We start from the raw sequence: 17,139 nt of genomic DNA, 5'->3' as shown, positions 1-17,139 counted from the left end.
AGTAGGAGACTTTAATAGAATATTGGACATCTCAGAAAGTTAAAGAACAGTTTAGACAACTTGTTCTGCTTGAGGTATCTCTAGGTAGGTTGCCAAATTCTAAGATCTTGGCTGACCTAGATTCATATCTGTGTTACAAACTCTTGAGCATTCTGACATTATTCAGGTAATTCAACAACATCTAGCCCTCTTTTCTCATGTACCAACTTGTACAAATGTACATTAGCCTAATGCTCATTGTTAATGCCTAATCCATCAACCAATATCAATACAGGGCAAGTCCTGTAAAGTGCCAAAAATATTATACTTGGTGGTCATTTATTTAGTGAGGAAAATGATCCAATATTACATACAGTGGTGTGAAATGTAGATGGCTACATTCACCAGGTTGGCTCTGGAGCCTTTCTGACAAAGTAAGACCTCTAAAGGGTTGCTGCAAGTTCCAATAACTCACCATGCTCAGGAGATCTCAGCTTTTGTGAGTATAAAAGTATTTCTGCCAGTATAAAATTACGGCTTTTGAAATGTGGAATGCACCTGACACATTTCAGCATCTGGTTAATAGGTAATATACAGCTCTTGGTCACAACATCTAGAGCTACTGTTGTAAAAATGTTGCTACAGTTGTTGCTTCCTTAAGCAACCTACACATGCAGACCATTCCTTGTCCTACTGTACATACAATATTTATATGATTGATTAACCATTGGATAGCTATTGAGGCAGGGGCTATGTTTTTACCAGTCAGTTTGCTTGTGCTACACTGCTACCATCCTTGTTCACTCAGGTGAACAATGGAGAGCAGCGCACGCAAGTCTGAAAGTAAGCAAACTACAGAACAAAAGCCAGTGCTAAAAAGCTTGAGGGCAACAATGAGAACAAACAGTTCGTGTCTGACTGGACTAATCAGTTTTGTTTTATTTTGCTAGACCATGTGAATGCTAAGCCAAAGTGCATGTTATGCATGCAGACAGTAGCTGTCTCTAAGTTTGGCAATATAAAGCAGCTCTTCAACGCTCTGCACAGCAACTTTAATGATAACTACCCTCCAAGTTCAGAGAGCCACAAACAAAGGGTTGCAAATATACAGTCTTACCACTATCCATAAAACCACACCAGTACAAGAGAGTGCAACAGTAGTATCCTTACATGTTTTGTGGAACCTTGATAAAGCTGGAGAAAAGAAAAAAAATTTTTTTCAGATGCTGAGGTGATTAATGAGTGTGCAACTGATATGGTGGACAAAGTTTTAAATCATGATGAGAAAAAAAAATGGTTTGGGAACTATTAAAGCAGGTGCCATTGTCTGATAACTATGCAATGAGAAGAGTAGAAGTGTTGGTGGCCTGTCCAACCTACTCTCTGACATTAAAAAAATCAGAAGTCATATTATTGGTCATAGATTCATCCTGTGACTGAACTGATATGGAACAGTGATCTGAGAGAGATTTTTTGATGGAAAGACTTTTTGTTTGCTGCCAATACATGGGTGCACAACTGGGGAAATCATTTTTAATGAACTGACCAATTCTTCGAAAAAAACGGCTTAGATCTGAGCAAACTTATGTCCGTCATTACATATGTATGGGGTTCCGTCTATGGTGGGACAACACAAGGGCTTGATAAGCAGGCTAGCTGCCATTAACACAGTGCTCACAGCATTTCACTGTATCGTTCACAAATCAACAAATCAGTGTTGTGTGCCAAACTATGTGGGGAAATGAGAGAGACAATGGATACCATGATGAGACTGGTAAACTTAATTCACAAGAGTTCAAGTCTGCAATGTCGCTTTTTCAGGAGTACTGTTGGAGGAAATGTCAGCTGAACATCACAATCTTTTATTGCACAATGATGTCCACTGGCTAAATAAGGGTGCTGGAGAGAGTGTGTGACCTGCACAATGAATGTGTCTCATTTTTAGGCAACCTGCATTGCCAAAAGGCCCATGCATCTTAGACGTTTCTGGACGACTGCAGGGAGATGGTACATGTGCATTTTTTGTGCGATATGTCTCACCTAAATCACCTTAATTTGTAAATGCAGGGCATGACCCACACTGTTGTGGACCTTTATGAAGCTGTTGAAGCTTTCTGCTTAAAGTTGAGCCATTTTTGACCAAGATCTTCATGGGAGAATGTTACAATTTACACGTCTGATGATGTACGAATTTATTATTAAATTATTAATAAATAAATTATTAATTTATTTATAAAGACTACCAAAGAAATTTTACAAATGATCTGAGAGCGCTAAACTCTCAGTTGAAATCATTCTGTTCCTAAGACAGCCATTCTTGGTTTCAGCAGATGGCCAGTGGACTGCAGAGGCCAAAAGGCTAGTTCCATCCATAGATGAGGCATATATTCAGCTGGAGATCTTGGAAATGTCAAAATGTGATATTGCTCAAAGAACAGCACAAGAAAGTTACAGTGAGTCACACGTTTTTTGGATAAAAATGGTTCTTACAGGGTTATAACTTACAGTTCTGCTACAGTCATGGGAAAAAGAAAGTACACTATTTCAATTTTGTGTTTTTATTTATCAGGGCCTAAATAACAATTGTGCGGCCCTTACCAACATCTAAAAACAAACAAATAATCTCAGGTGACAACAAAAAAAAAAACACGAGATTTTAATATGTAGTCATCATATCCCCATTATTGAATATTCTTGGATGTGACAATTACTTGGCCAATGATCCCAAGAGACAGAATTGAAGATGGGTGCAGTTTATTTTTCCCATGACTGTATATTCTTGGATGGGAGTGTTACTTGGCAGATGCCCTGTACATATGAAGGCCTTGTCATAGGATTCTATAGGGTCTCTGCGTTAGTTAGTGCTGCATTACAACAACCATTTTATGGGTGGGGGTGTTATGTCTGGTGTTTCTGTCTGGTGTGCATTTATTAATTTGTTACTGTTAGGTTGACTTGGAAACCACAAGAGGAGTCTCTTAACACTTCCTGATTCTGTCAATTTCTTGGACACAGTCTTTCTCTCTCTTTTTGCAGCTTACCTAGCAGCAACAGGACCTGAAGCACCAGAATTATGTTAATTTGTTTGATTCCCCGGATTTAATTACTCAATAAACAAATGTTTATTACAACGCAAAATGTTGCTTTCCTTGAGCCGGGGTTGTAACAGTTGAGATCAATCAAGTTGTTGAACAAGATGAGGTTTAGTTTAGTCATCTTGTGTAAATTTACACATACGTAGAAGCATGAGTAGAATATGAAAGTTTTTTTTCTGAAATTATGAGATTATCATGAATACCATGTTTCCTGTGTAAATGCTCTGGTGAATGATTTATGAATAAATCCACTCTTATTCTGCTTGATAAATGAGGCATCTCTCACTCACTCACTTTCACTCTCTCTCACTCACTCACTCAAACTTATAATACAGATTAAGGAAAATGAATGAAGTATACCAGTTCCCAGAGAGAGGATGACTACACAACTGTGTATCCATAGTCATGATATCCTTCTGACAAAGTTTCTGATGTAGCACATCATCTGTCTGCTATGAGTTGGGGTGCTGTCTTCTCAAATAGCATCTGGCTGAATTCGGAATTCGATGGAGTAGGACGCGAAGTTGGAGGCTCCTGCTGATTTCGATTAAAATTGTAATTAATTGGCGATTTTCGGTCATACAATATATTTTGACTTATTCTACTCTGTTTCCTTGTTTGCAATTTTAATGTTGTGGTACGTTAAAATGTCTGGAAAGAACACGAAAACCCGTGGTAGCATTCAGACACGACTGAGGCCATGTGTGCGCGCCGTGAGTGAGTCCCCTTCTCCCCCTGAATCCACATCGCCGAGCGGTGACCCTGACTTCGCCGCACTCAGGCTTGAGCTGCTGGCTTTACTGAGGAAGGACATCGCCGATATTTTTAAAAAGGAGCTCCAGAAGCTCCAGAAGCTCCAGGAGACTCTCGGGGGTGCGCTGTCTACTATCCAGCTTGACCTGCAGGCCGTGAAGACACAGCTGGCTAGTGATAAAGTTTCTACCAAGGCTACCATATCAACACTGAAAGGTACTGTTGGGGAAATGGAGCACGCGCTCTCTGGTTGTACCGATGACACAGTTCATATGAAGACTACTATCGAGTCTCTCACTGCGACCGTGACTCAATTAGAGAATAAATGTGAGGATTTGGAGTCGAGGTCACGGCGCAATAACGTTAGGATAGTGGGAGTTCCAGAGGGCCCTGACATGTACAACTGCTGCTGTAGCGGCCTTGTTAAAAGAAGCGTTTGGTCTGGAGAAGGAGCCGGTTTTGGACCGGTCCCACCGGACCCTTCAGCCGAAGCCCAAGCCTGGTGAACGATCACGACCTATTGTGTCCAGATTCCACTATCACAGTGACTGTGTTGACATTTTACGCCGTGGGAGAGAGATCCAGCGGATTAAAGTGAGGGATTTGACCATCTCCATTTTCCCTGATTACACAGCCAAGACAGCCCGGGCCCAGGCCGCATTTAACGAGGTTCGGCGTCAACTTCGTGGTATTGAGGGCGCTCGCTATGGAATACTTCACCCGGCTCGGCTTCGCATTACATATAACGGTGTTCAGAAAGACTTTATTTCAGCGGAGGAAGCAGGAGACTATGTTAAACTCTTGATATCAGGGTGAACTGCATCACCTACACAGCGGAATCTTTTTCGCTCTTCTTTTATTTTTATTTTTTGCACTCGGCCTTCCAGCTCTACAGAATTTGGATTCTCATTGAAGATATTGTCGTTGCATTACTTCACCTAGATTTTGTGGACTTACTCCTCTTAAAATTTACTTCTGTATTAATGTGCTTCTCTGTTTTGATGCTCTGACTGGGTTAGAGTTTCTGTTTATTTAATTTTATTAGTGTTATCTCCTCGGCTTTACGTGCTACACTGTTATATTATTTGTTACAAGTCTTTAAAAGGTAAGGACACTAAATTTATTATTGTGTGCAGACTGTTTTTCAGTCTTGGTAATTTTGTTGGTTAGTTCAGCTTACTCTCCGAGTTGTTTTCACATTGTGGACAACGTTCAGTTTCTGTAGGATACACATGCCAATGCTTTGAAGGATGTAATGTTATTTAATTGCGAATCTGTTTTTAGAGGATTTAAACCGAACATGGTGAACAAATTATATTATAGAATTCAGGCAATTTTACTGGGGTTATCTCATACAGTGTAGCAAGTAATAATCTGGAAAGACCTTTGTAATATCACAGTCTAAAACTGGATTTAAAGAGAAGCAAATTAGTAAATGAATCACATGTAAATGAATCATACGTAAATGAATCACATGAAAATGTATCACTTGAATATGAATCTCATGAATATGAATCACATGAAAATGAATCACATGTAAATGGAGAAAAAAAAATAGCATCTGGCTAGCATTATTTTCTCTTGATATGATAAAGGGCAAAGTGACAGCAACAGTTTTGTGCTGTACTTTATTTTGCTCTGTTTCATCAGTGCTTCCACATGCCTACTTGTTCCTGATTCTGAAAAGATTTTCATGCAAACTAATTAATCTGGCTAGTATAAATTGTTCTATTGACCACCAGATCAATAGACTGTGTGTGTAGGGCAGCAGTTTTAGGGATTCAGAAGCAGAGTCTTTAGTTTCAATATAGTGATGTGTTGAATGACCATGAACATACATACCATGTTTTGTGAAAGTCAATAGACAGTAGGGTTATTTTCCTCTCTGGTCATTGGACAAGAGAAGAAAAAAATGCTTGCTGTCTCTTAAGAACACCAGTTTATACAATAGAGTGTGCATATCACTGCAATAAAGTCACAGCAACTTTATCTGTATATCCATACAAAATAATATGGCGTGATGTATGGCCTTAATGAGTGGCATAAAGAGGTCCAAAGCTATGGATTCTGATATTAAAAGATAAAATAGCACCAATAAATAATAACTGGAGCCATTCACCATGCAGAAGAAAACAGTCAATCTGACCTTGTCACATTTTTTGGCTTATCTTAGAAACATTACTTTAAATCATGAGCTCTCCTCCATTGAATGCTCACCTGAGTCACTGGGCAGGACTTCCACACTCCAGGCCTCACTTGTGGTCTCAGACATTGTTGAACCGCAGGGGTCCAAAAGAACAGGGCCAGGTGCTGGGAAGCACAGCAGACTTCCAAGCATGTTCTCCACCATAGCCCCTGAACAGAAATAGTGCAGGAACAGAGGTCAGTGTGTGTCTGTATGTATATATGTACTGTGCCCTCCACTAATATTGGCAGCCTTGGTAAATAGGAGCAAAGAAGGCTGTGATGAATTGTCTATTGTTTAAAATTTTGATCTTTTGTTTAAAAAATTCTCAAAAATACTCTGCTCTCATGGATATCAAACAATTGCAAACAAAACAGGTTTATATAAAAAAAAATCTGTGTTAAATATAGGTGTGCAACAATTATTGGCACCCGTATGAATTCATATGAGAAAAATATATTTGAAATATGTTCCCATTGATATTTTTCTATATATAAATTGTTCAACCATGACTTTCTGTTTCACAGGAGTATAAATATGAGGTCAAATGCCCTTAATCACTCATAACAATAGGTAAGACCAAGGAATATAGCTGTGATGTGCAGCAAAAGGTTGTTGAGCTTCACAAAATGGGAACTGTTTTACTGCATATGGGACAGGACGTGGGTCAAGAATAGGAAAACCTAATCCCTGTTATCGAGTTATGTGCCAACATTGGTTAGTCAACTCCAGCTTTACATTAAAAGAAGTACATGATGAAGTACAATAATTACAGAACAGAAGAAACACAAAGTTATTACTTTATTATATGTGGGTCAGTGATGGTAAAGAAGTCTGATAGCCCAAATTAATTTATAAGGGCTGTCAAAGTTAAGGTGTTACATATGTAATTAATAAAAAAAAAAAGCTTAATGCCATTAAAGCATTTGTTCCATTTGACATTACAATGGTTTCACTGTTCTGTGTTATTAAAAAAAAAAAAAAAAATTGTTCAGAACCTTCGGAGCTGATTAGAACTGATCGGAACCACAACAAGTGCCCGTATTTACACCTTTTTTCCAATGAATTGGTGCTGGTTCTCAAGCCGGATTCAGTGCTTGGACGACAGCCAACTTCTTTCAGAACCGGCCTGCACTTCCACATTAATCACCAATATATTATTATATAAAAAAAATAGATCTGAGTACACATTTAGCCATCGACATATATGCCTCCCTCCTCTTGAAAAGCACTAGTCACCACTGGATTAGAGGCATACATTTGACTCTCACACCGGGGTCTAAAGTGTGAAATGTTTGCAGTGTGGAGACATGAAACATGAAAGGGCAATAAAGACGATAGACTGAATGGGAGCTTAAAGGATGAGTTTATTTAAACTATCCTTTAAAAGGTACACTATAGGTTTTGGCCATCTTAAATTAAAAAATAAAACTGCATGCATTTTGCAGAACACTACTGCTTGGTTGTGCTTCGGCTCTGCATGTCTGTGCAGAAGGTTATAGTTCGCGGCACCGGTCAGTGGATATATTTTATTTTTAAACAAGGGGTTGTAACAAAGATAGTAACATCCTCTCATGCTGAGCAGTAAAACAAAGGTGTGCAAAGGTCTATACGAGTCTCAGTTTACGTGAACATGATATAAGCAGAGCATAAGGAAAGATAATGTACTTTGGATGGCACTGTAGCAGCTAAACCCATAGCTTACTTGTGCCTCCCCTTGGCTAGCGACACCAAACTAGTCTAGTTAGAAAAGTTTTATATTTTATCAGTCTGGTAGTCCTACAAAACAGTGATGACATCCGAGGCAAGTTTTATGATAAATCCAACTTTTTCTGATCATGTCATACATTGACAGCTAAGTTACCTCAGCTTCCAGAAAACAAAACTTAGGCTACTAGCTGAGCTGGAAAAAAATGCATGGAGAAGAATCTGGGCTCAGCCCTGGATGATTAACAGGCCACTAGGGCTGCAATAGCTAATCGATAAAATCGATAATAATAGATTATGGAAATCGTTGGCAACGAAATGTCAATCGATTAGTTGGTCTGCTGATGTCACGCGGGGGGGGGGGGGGGGGGGGGATTAGGGGGTATCTGTTTTTCAAATGCGATCTACTGTGGCTCTCCTGTTATATAAATTAAATTAATTATATATTTCAGTTTATATTGTGACATCTGAAGTACAGCATGTCTCTGTAAAAGAAATTTAACAAAAATGGTTAAAACATGTATTAATTATTTATTTTGATTTTTTATATTAATCATGGTTGTCAACTTGTCATCAGCAATTATCATTATAACCAATGAAAATATTGATTTACATATAAATTGCTTCTCCTTGCATACTCAATTGCTGTGTATAAATAATAATAATAATAAAAAAAACATTTTTTCAGAAAGAAACAGTTCTCCACGAGTGAATTTGTTCAGAGGAGAAACCCCCCATGCACTCCTTAACAAGCAGCCATTGTAACAGATGCTATCCTCAATATGCTGGTAACTGACATGTGGTCAAAGTCAATGGTGGAAGATGAAGGATTAAAAAAAATGGTAAGCATACTCAACCCAGGATACATTCTTCCCTCAAACACCCACTTCACAAAATTGATGGAGGGAGAGGAAGTACCAGGAGGCTTTCCAAAAAATTAAGAGTGCTATAAACACCACCGACAGCAGAATGGCCTTAAAAATTGATATATGGACAAGTGTTGCCACTGAAGCTTACCTTGGCATCACAAGCCATTACATTGACTGGAAGATGACTTCTGTCTGCGTTACCACCATGCCACTCGAAGACAGACATACCTCAACCAACATTGCAGAGTGGTTGGAAGAAGTAGCAGTCAGGTTTGAAATCCCTCCTGAGAAAATTTTTGCCAACGCACATGACAATTGTGAGAACATCGTGGCTGCTGCAAAAACTGGCCACACCTTGCAGTTGGTGGTTAATGCTGCTTTAAAGAACACAGGCACTGAAAGAGCTGTTGGAGCAGCAAGATGTCTTGGGGAGCATTTTTAAAAAAGTGAGCAAGCCTGCAGCAAACTGAAAGACAAACAGAAACAAATGGGCATACCTGAGCACAAACTTGTTCAGGATGTAACTACAAGATGGAATAGTACATTCTATATGATTAACAGACTGATTGAACAGAAGTGGCCTGTAACTGCAGCTTTATCGAACCCATCCATCACTCACAGAGGCAAACGGTATCTTGACTTGAAACCAGACCAGTGGAGTCTGCCTGAAGAGTTGTCCACTGCTCTTAAGCCTTTTGAAAGTGCCACTGCTTTTATAAGTAGGCAGGAATATAACAGTCTCTTCATTACTGCCACTTGTGAAAGGGCTGTTGAAGTCCACTGAAGGTGCTGCCTTTGATTAAGCTTCGGTGAAGTCCTTCCAAGCCACAGCAGTTGAGCAGCTTCAAAACAGATGGAAGGAAACACTCTTTGATCAGGTAGATAATTCCTATGATTCTCTCCTCTGCTCTGACCCAAGGTTCAGAAGACTGAAATCTTTGTTACCTGAGAGAATTATAGCTGTGCAAGCTAAAGTGCAAACTGAAGCACTTGCAGCAAGAAGGGAGATGGTGCCACAGCAGCAGCAAGAGACCACCTCAACCATAAGAACAGCAGCTGAACTTTCAAGTTCAACATCTTTGCTTGACTCACTTCATGAGACTGGGGGCAGCAGTGAGGATGAGAGCAGAGTGGAGAATGCTGAGGATGACCTTAACACTCAAATAATAAATAAAGTCATGGCTTACTTTGTTGAGAGGCCCCTAGCCAAGGAAGAGAAGCCTTTGGATTGGTAGAGAGATAATAAAGATAAATATCCCACCTTGGCAAAATTAGCTAAATCCTACTTGTGTATCCCAAGCACCTCAACACCATCAGCGTCTGTTCTCTGCTGCAGATAACATAGCTTGCAAAAAGAGAGCCATCCTCAGTCCAGAGCATGTGGACATGCTGACATTTTTGCATTCCAATTCAAAGTTTTGGAAGAGTGAATGTCTTCATTTGAACAACTCTGAACAGTTCCTCTTCTTCTGCATTCTACCTCTATCAAACAGTGACATTTGTTGTTTGTTTATTATTTATTTCAAATAAGATATTTCAAATTCTGTTGATTCTTATTACAAACATGTTTGTGTTCTTAATTTCATAATGTGAACTTGACTACAACTACATGAGTACACCTTAATATTTTCTTTTGTTTTGCTTATTTATATTTTGGATAATTAAAGAAGTTTTACTGTTTAAAAACTGGACAAACTTTTGTGTTTTATTTTTATAATGTGAGCATTATATTTTTAAAACAATTTTTGGCTGTTTTTGGTTATTTATATTGTGGATATTATTTAAAGTTTTGCCGCTTAAAACTGGTTGAACGGCAAAGGTTTTATAGAAGGTTATATTAGTAAAACTGAATATGTGCCTTTTGCATTTTTTAAAAAGTACACATACAGAAATACCCTGAATTAGGGGTTTGTTATAATAAACTAAATTAATTATTCGGAAAAAAAATAATCTTACGATTAACCAATTATCAAAATAATTGTTAGTTGCAGCCCTACAGTCCAGCTAATGCTGGTTTTGACTAATCGGAAACACTGATGTTTTTAAATTAATTATGTTACAAAAGTTGCTAACACAACACAACAATTGCTAGTCTGATGAGGTCAAACGTGGTACAGGTAGTGGCAGATGTGTTTTACTTGGAGTAGAAGTTCTTTCTCATAACTAAAAAAAGAGAAAAGATTATCCTACTGCTCATAAAAACATTTGCTACTAGGCTCAAGAGATAAAACCAGCTTAGATTGAAAGGGTCGCATTTAAAGAAATATCTGCCTTCATTAACCTTGTCTAATAGCTGCTGAACATTGCTCGACCAATGGCAGCCGTGTTTTTCAAGATTCACAATTGTCCTCGTATATGCTGTTTGGACATTGGACAAGGACATGTATTAGAGATTAGAATGTCATCTAGTGGTTATAATGGTGATTTCATGTCTTAGATATGTCTTACTAGATATTTACTATGAATGACAAGAAACAAAATGCTTATTCCAGGTCTCCCCTTTATAATACCATTTTCAGGTTTCACACATTTTGTGGTGGATATAGATACTTGAAATAAATGATGGGTAAGAAAATGCTTACTTCAGGTCTTTATAACCTCATTTCCCGATCACACTATTTATAACGTAATATAACGGCAAACCCTGATACCTCAAATGAACAAATTAAGTGATGCACCTTGACAAAATGTGATTGGTAATGTTATTATAATCATGTTATAATGTCTAAATACGATTTCAAAAGAAAAACCTGTGAAACGAACTATATTATTAAGCAGAATGTGCCAAAGAGTGGTCCTCTGCTGCCATCTACTGGTTATAATGGCAATTTCAGTGAATTTATCATAACACAGTAATTTTTCACCTTTTATAACTGTTAAAGAGATAACGATTACCCGATCTACATAAAATTTTGTGTGCTTGTTCAGGGTCATATGTCACATGAGCGTATCTACTTTCCAGAAGCTCTAAGCATTCCTTGATGAGTTATAGGCTTTTGGGTACACTTGCTCAAGCCCACATTTTAAGGCCTTTAAACACGTGTAAAAAGTTATGATGTATTCTTTAACAAGCCTGTAGCCACCTAGGTCAGAGATGGAAAAGAAAATTTACAGCCATTTTACTATGAAAATATATGGTTGTTAAAGCTTTTTAGCTATCCAAAAGGTAAAGCACAACTAATTTTTTAATAATTATTAACCAAGAGTCTATACAGAATTGTACGGCAGTGGTTTTTATTGAGGTTGAGCGAAAAACAGGACTAGTTAGCAAAACTAGTTTTTTGAAATAATCTAAATTATTTAACAAACGATTTGATTGACAGCAGTGGTCCTAGAGGCAAAGTTGTTCAGAATGATGAGACCTAATGCATGATACAAAGAACGTGTATCTTTGAAACACTGAATATACAATCTTTTACACACCATTTCCAATTTTTTTTTTTTTTTTTTTTTTTAACTATTATAGCACCAACAAGTGGCCAAACTCCTCCATTTTTGAAAAGCTACCTTGAGTTGAAAGTTCAAACTTTTTTGATAATTTTTGATGCTGAGACTCCATAGATTCGTTTGGCACTGGTTTGGTCCTGACTGGACGAAAAACCTAGAACTAGTTCGCCAAAGTAGGTTTTACAAAAAATCCAAGATGGCGGAAACTCTTTATAGGTGGAAATGAAATCGATTTGTTCGTCTGGGCCCAAGGATTCCATAAATATAAAACACTTGACAAATGGTTCAGAAGTTATGGCCATTTTTCTAAACATGCTCACTATAACGCCACCATCTGGCCGATACGTTGTAGTACTCTGGGGTACTAACTTCCCTCAAAGTTTCAGCTCTCTAGGCCTTACGGTTTGGTCTGCACGATCAGTTTTAAGGCAGAATAATAATAATAATAATAATAATTATATATAAATAAAATAAATAAATAAAAATCCTTAAAATTACAATAGGGTTTCAGCCCTTCAGGTTTGAACCCCTACAAATCCTAACGATTATAATACGGTTTCAGCGCTACGCGCTTGAACCCCTAAATGTCATGGTGGTAAGGCCATTCTGGATGAATAACTACTGCATGAATCCCAGAAATATAAAGTGCACAGTTTTTATACATTTGCACATGCATCTGACATACAGTCAAACCTTGGATTACGAGCATAATTCGTTCCGGAAACGTGTTCGTAATCCAAAGCACTCGTATATCAAAGTGAATTTCCCCATAAGAAATAAAGGAAACTCAGATGATTCGTTCCAAAACCAAAAATATTCATATACATAACAATTAACACAAAATAACATTTTATATTTTTATTATTTAAATATAATATAAAGTAATCGAATTTATTAATTATTGTGTAGGACGACTTTCACTGTCACTAATGGAATCACTGCTATCTGTTGGCTTGCCGGAATCTTTTTCTTTTTGTACGACGTTAACAAGGAACCTATCCAGTGACACTTGCTTTTGCCTCCCTTTAAGGATTTCGCGGAAATGTGACATTGCATTGTTGTTAAACAGATTCATCGCTCGCACTGCTACAGTCTTACTCGGGTGGTGCTTTTCTACAAAATTTTGTACTGTTTCCCACATTTTACACACCTCCCTAATCTCATTTGAAGTGAGGGATTTCTCCGTCTTTTTCTCCTCCTCCTCCTCCTCAGACAAGACCTCCTCCATAACCTCTTGCTGTTGCTCGTGATGCAGATCCATCAGTTCGTCGGTGGTCAGCTCCTGGCCATGTTCCTCCACTAGCTCTTGAATGTCGTCTTCATTCACCTCCAGTCCCATGGTCTTCCCCAAGGACACAATTTCTTCGACAACTGACTACTCGCAACTCAGCTACTCGCATACCTCGTTTGTGCTTCTCAATGATTTCCTTCTTAACTTCCACCGTAATCATCTCCTTTTTCTTATCGCCTTCCTTTTCAAATTTTTTCTTCATGGGGGCCATTGTCGCAGTACAGTTACTACACAGTCACAACAGTTACAATACTATAGTAAACAGTATACGCTCACACGGATGTTGACTATACAAGGGAGGCACGCTGACTGAGACCGAGCATGTGAGAGAAGAACCATCGGCTCAGTAGTGATCACGTGACGCTCGGCAGACAAAGCAGCGTATACATACTACAGGTACTCGTATTGCAAGACCTCGCTAGTATATCAAGTTAAAATGTATTAAAAATTTTTGCTCATCTTGCAAAACACTTGCAAACCAAGTTACTCGCAATCCAAGGTTTGACTGTACTCAGGTTATTTTAGGGGTGATTCTTCTTGCAGAATGTATTCTGAAGACAAAGTAATTAATAAAATGCCTTACCTGATATTTCCTGAAGTCTGTCTTCATCTATATTAGGATCAAAGTCACTACCAAGGACATCAGTGCTCCAGGTTTCACTGACTGTCTCAGAGATATCCCGATCATCTGTCAGACCCATCATGTCCCGAATCTCAAACTTTCTGAGTTTATCATCCAGATTATCCTGCGTGGTGGCTAAACACAAAAATTAATGTAAACATCATTAATACACTAAACATAAATATGACTTACAGAATAAAGACACTGTACAAAACATTAGGAATGAGCAGGACAAATCACCAGCCACACCAATGACCATAACCAATGATCCATGAGTTGGAATTCTCTTATGGTGCTATAGTGTAATGTATCTGAATATGTACACTATATGAGGAAATTTGCATACCATCAAAACAATTCTAGCCTCAAATACCACCTGAACTCAAAGCATGTTTTAGTGAGCTCTACAGTTAGCACAATCCCGGCTGCAACAGTCAACACGCTCCGCCAAACCTCAGTGAACGAGAGCAGGCAGACCAGAATTAGTAAGTCTACATCAGTAAAATTCACAAACGTGATAGCTAAATGGATTTCCGAGGACAACTGTAAATCTTGAAAAACTTGGCTACCATTAGTCGAGTAATGTTCAGCAGCTATTAGACAAGTTATTAATGAAGGCCAATATTTCTTAAAATTTCAATTCTTTATCTTGGTTTTTCTTTGATTTAGGTGCTTATAGGATTGCACAATATTAAGTAATATCTTTTAACGTCTTTAAGGGCCCTAAACGGCTTGAACCTTGATAATTGTTGGTTGGAGCTATATTTATTATTATTATTATTATTATTATTATTATTATTATTCTCTTTATCTCCATAAAGTGCCCAATAACTCAAGATCTGAATGGTAAAAAGTTTTGGCAGATTGATACTACAGGCCACGAGTAACTGCCACACCACAAATGACCCACATGAGTCCATAGGTGGCACTATAGGCCACACCCAAATTCTACATGATTTTCCCTCCGCACCATAAGTCCAAAATGTCTGAAAATTTGTATACATGCCTTATTTCTCAGGGGGAACAAAAAAGTCTTCAGGACCCATAATGTCCACCATCATAGATTTTTCAGTACATTCAGTACAACAAAATTTGTCCAAAACCACAAAAATCTTCATGAACCATAGGTCTGATTGGCTTGAACTGTGGTACATATGTGTGGGATACATGTCTTTCTATAGGGTGATAAGCAATAAGGAATCAACTAAAAATCGGCCAAACTATTTACATATTGGTGAATTGACAACTGTTGCACGTATTTGTGTGTCCATAAATCAGTGGAACACTAACCTACGGCCTTGATCTGTGCCACACAGAAAGAGGACACTACAATACGTTACCATGTGCAATGGCAACCCCATATCTCCAAAAACAATGATTTTAAAAGGAATGTTATCTATGATAATATCTGTTATGTTTAACAATATATTTTTCGTCCAATAGATGGTGGTGTTGGTCTTAGATTTAGAAAGCAGCACAGGGTAAATCAAATTAATGTTATAGCAGCCAGAACAAATTCAAAAATAATGTTAAAGTAGCATTGTATCAGCACGAAGTAATTCTCCAAAATTCTCAGTGACTCCAGATTTTTCTCTACTATGATCATTTGTGGGAAAACTACAAAAATGAACTTAAAATCAGCCATTGACCCAAATGTGTAAAAACGTTGCATCTGTGGGATACATTTCTGTACCGTGGTCTGCAATCTTGTGGAGGAATCCGCCATTGCTGCTTGCAGCTATATGTATTATTATTATTCTCCTTATCTCCATAAAGTGCCCAATAACTCAAGATCTGAATGGTAAAAAATGGCCCACATGAGCCCATAGGTGGCGCTACAGGCCACGCCCAAAGTCTATGTGATTTTCCCTCCGCCCCATAAGTCCAAAATGTCTGAAAATTGGTATACATGCCTTATTTCTCATGGGGAACAAAAATGCCACTGGGGACCCATAAAGCCTGGAATGATTTTTCAGTATATTGAAAATTTGTCCAAAACTATAAAACTCTTCTCCTCATGAACCGTAGGTCCGATCGACTTGAACTGTGGTACATATGTGTGGGATACATGTCTTCCTATAGGGTAATGAGAAATAAGGAATCAAATAAAAATTGACTGAACGATTTACATATTGGTGAATCGACAACTGTTATTACGTATTTCTTATGTCCATAAATCACTGCAACATTAACCTATGGACTTGATTCATGCCACACACAAAAAGGTCACTAAATATGTTACCATGTGAGTTGGCAACCTCATATCTCCAAAAACAATGGTATTAAAAGGAACATTATCTTTGATAATATGTTATCAAATAAAGATATGTTTAACAATATCTTTATCATCTGCTAGATAGCGCCATTTATCTTGGACTGAGCCAATGTAACCTTCATTCAGATTGTTTTAGCAGCACAGAGTAAATCAATTTAATGTTATAGCAGCAGGAATAAATTCAAAATAATCTTAAAGTAGCATTGTATCAGCATGAAGTAATTCTCCAAAAATCTCACTGACTCCAAATTCTTCTCTACAATGATCACTTGTGACAAAAACTACAAGAATTAACTTAAAATCCGTCATTGATCCAAAGGCATTGAAATTTTGCGTCTGTGGGATCATTTCTGTACCATGTCAATTTTGAAATGGTCCGCAACATTGAGGAGTTGTGGCAATTGTGGCAATCCACCATTGCTGCTTGCAGCTATATTTATTATTATTATTATTATTATTATTATTATTATTATTATTATTATGTTGGCTTGAGAAGGCCAATATATTGTTTTGCTTTATAAGCTGCTTCTCTTGAGACCTAAAATTATCAATTGTAACTCCTCCCAGAGCTTTCAAGCTACATGCACCAAACTCGGCACGGACCTTCCGGCAGATCACACTGGTCAGGCTCTGTTTTTCCAAGCTGATTGGATGCCCGCTATTCCCGTTGTGGACGAGGAAATTTCCCACAAACTCCCATTCACTTACATTGAGGGAATGTTCAGAGCCTGGCTCCAACTGTCAGAACTCACACACACCTGAGTGCACACGGCCTGAAGCCTAAAAGTATTGGGACACTGTCTAGCGCCAAAAAGTATTGGGAAGCTGAGTAGCTTCAAAAGAATCGGGATACTGTCTCACTCCAAAAGTATTCGGACACTGTCAAGCAACACCCTAGCAACCACCTAGCAGCAAC

At 38.1% G+C, this 17,139-nt stretch overlaps 1 protein-coding gene across 12 annotated transcripts in view; it reads right to left on the bottom strand.

The window, feature by feature from the left end:
- gapvd1 (GTPase activating protein and VPS9 domains 1) overlaps window positions 1–17,139 on the bottom strand; it is a 152,302-nt gene that overhangs the window by 53,821 nt on the left and 81,342 nt on the right. For 9 of the 12 annotated variants that reach the window (XM_053624796.1, XM_053624789.1, XM_053624788.1 and 6 more), the window contains 2 exons: window positions 13,910–14,083; window positions 6,045–6,182 (listed from right to left, as the gene is read on the bottom strand). In XM_053624796.1, the coding sequence (XP_053480771.1) occupies window positions 6,045–6,182; window positions 13,910–14,083 (312 nt within the window). Of the gene's footprint in view, window positions 1–6,044; window positions 6,183–8,741; window positions 9,055–9,207; window positions 9,431–9,473; window positions 10,071–13,909; window positions 14,084–17,139 lie in introns of those variants that run through there. The other 3 variants (XM_053624797.1, XM_053624800.1, XM_053624798.1) reach the window with 3 other exon arrangements.

Source organism: Ictalurus furcatus, chromosome 5 (genome assembly GCF_023375685.1).
Source record: "Ictalurus furcatus strain D&B chromosome 5, Billie_1.0, whole genome shotgun sequence".
Taxonomy (NCBI): Eukaryota; Metazoa; Chordata; class Actinopteri; order Siluriformes; family Ictaluridae; genus Ictalurus; species Ictalurus furcatus.
This window is presented reverse-complemented; position numbering and strand designations above follow the sequence as displayed.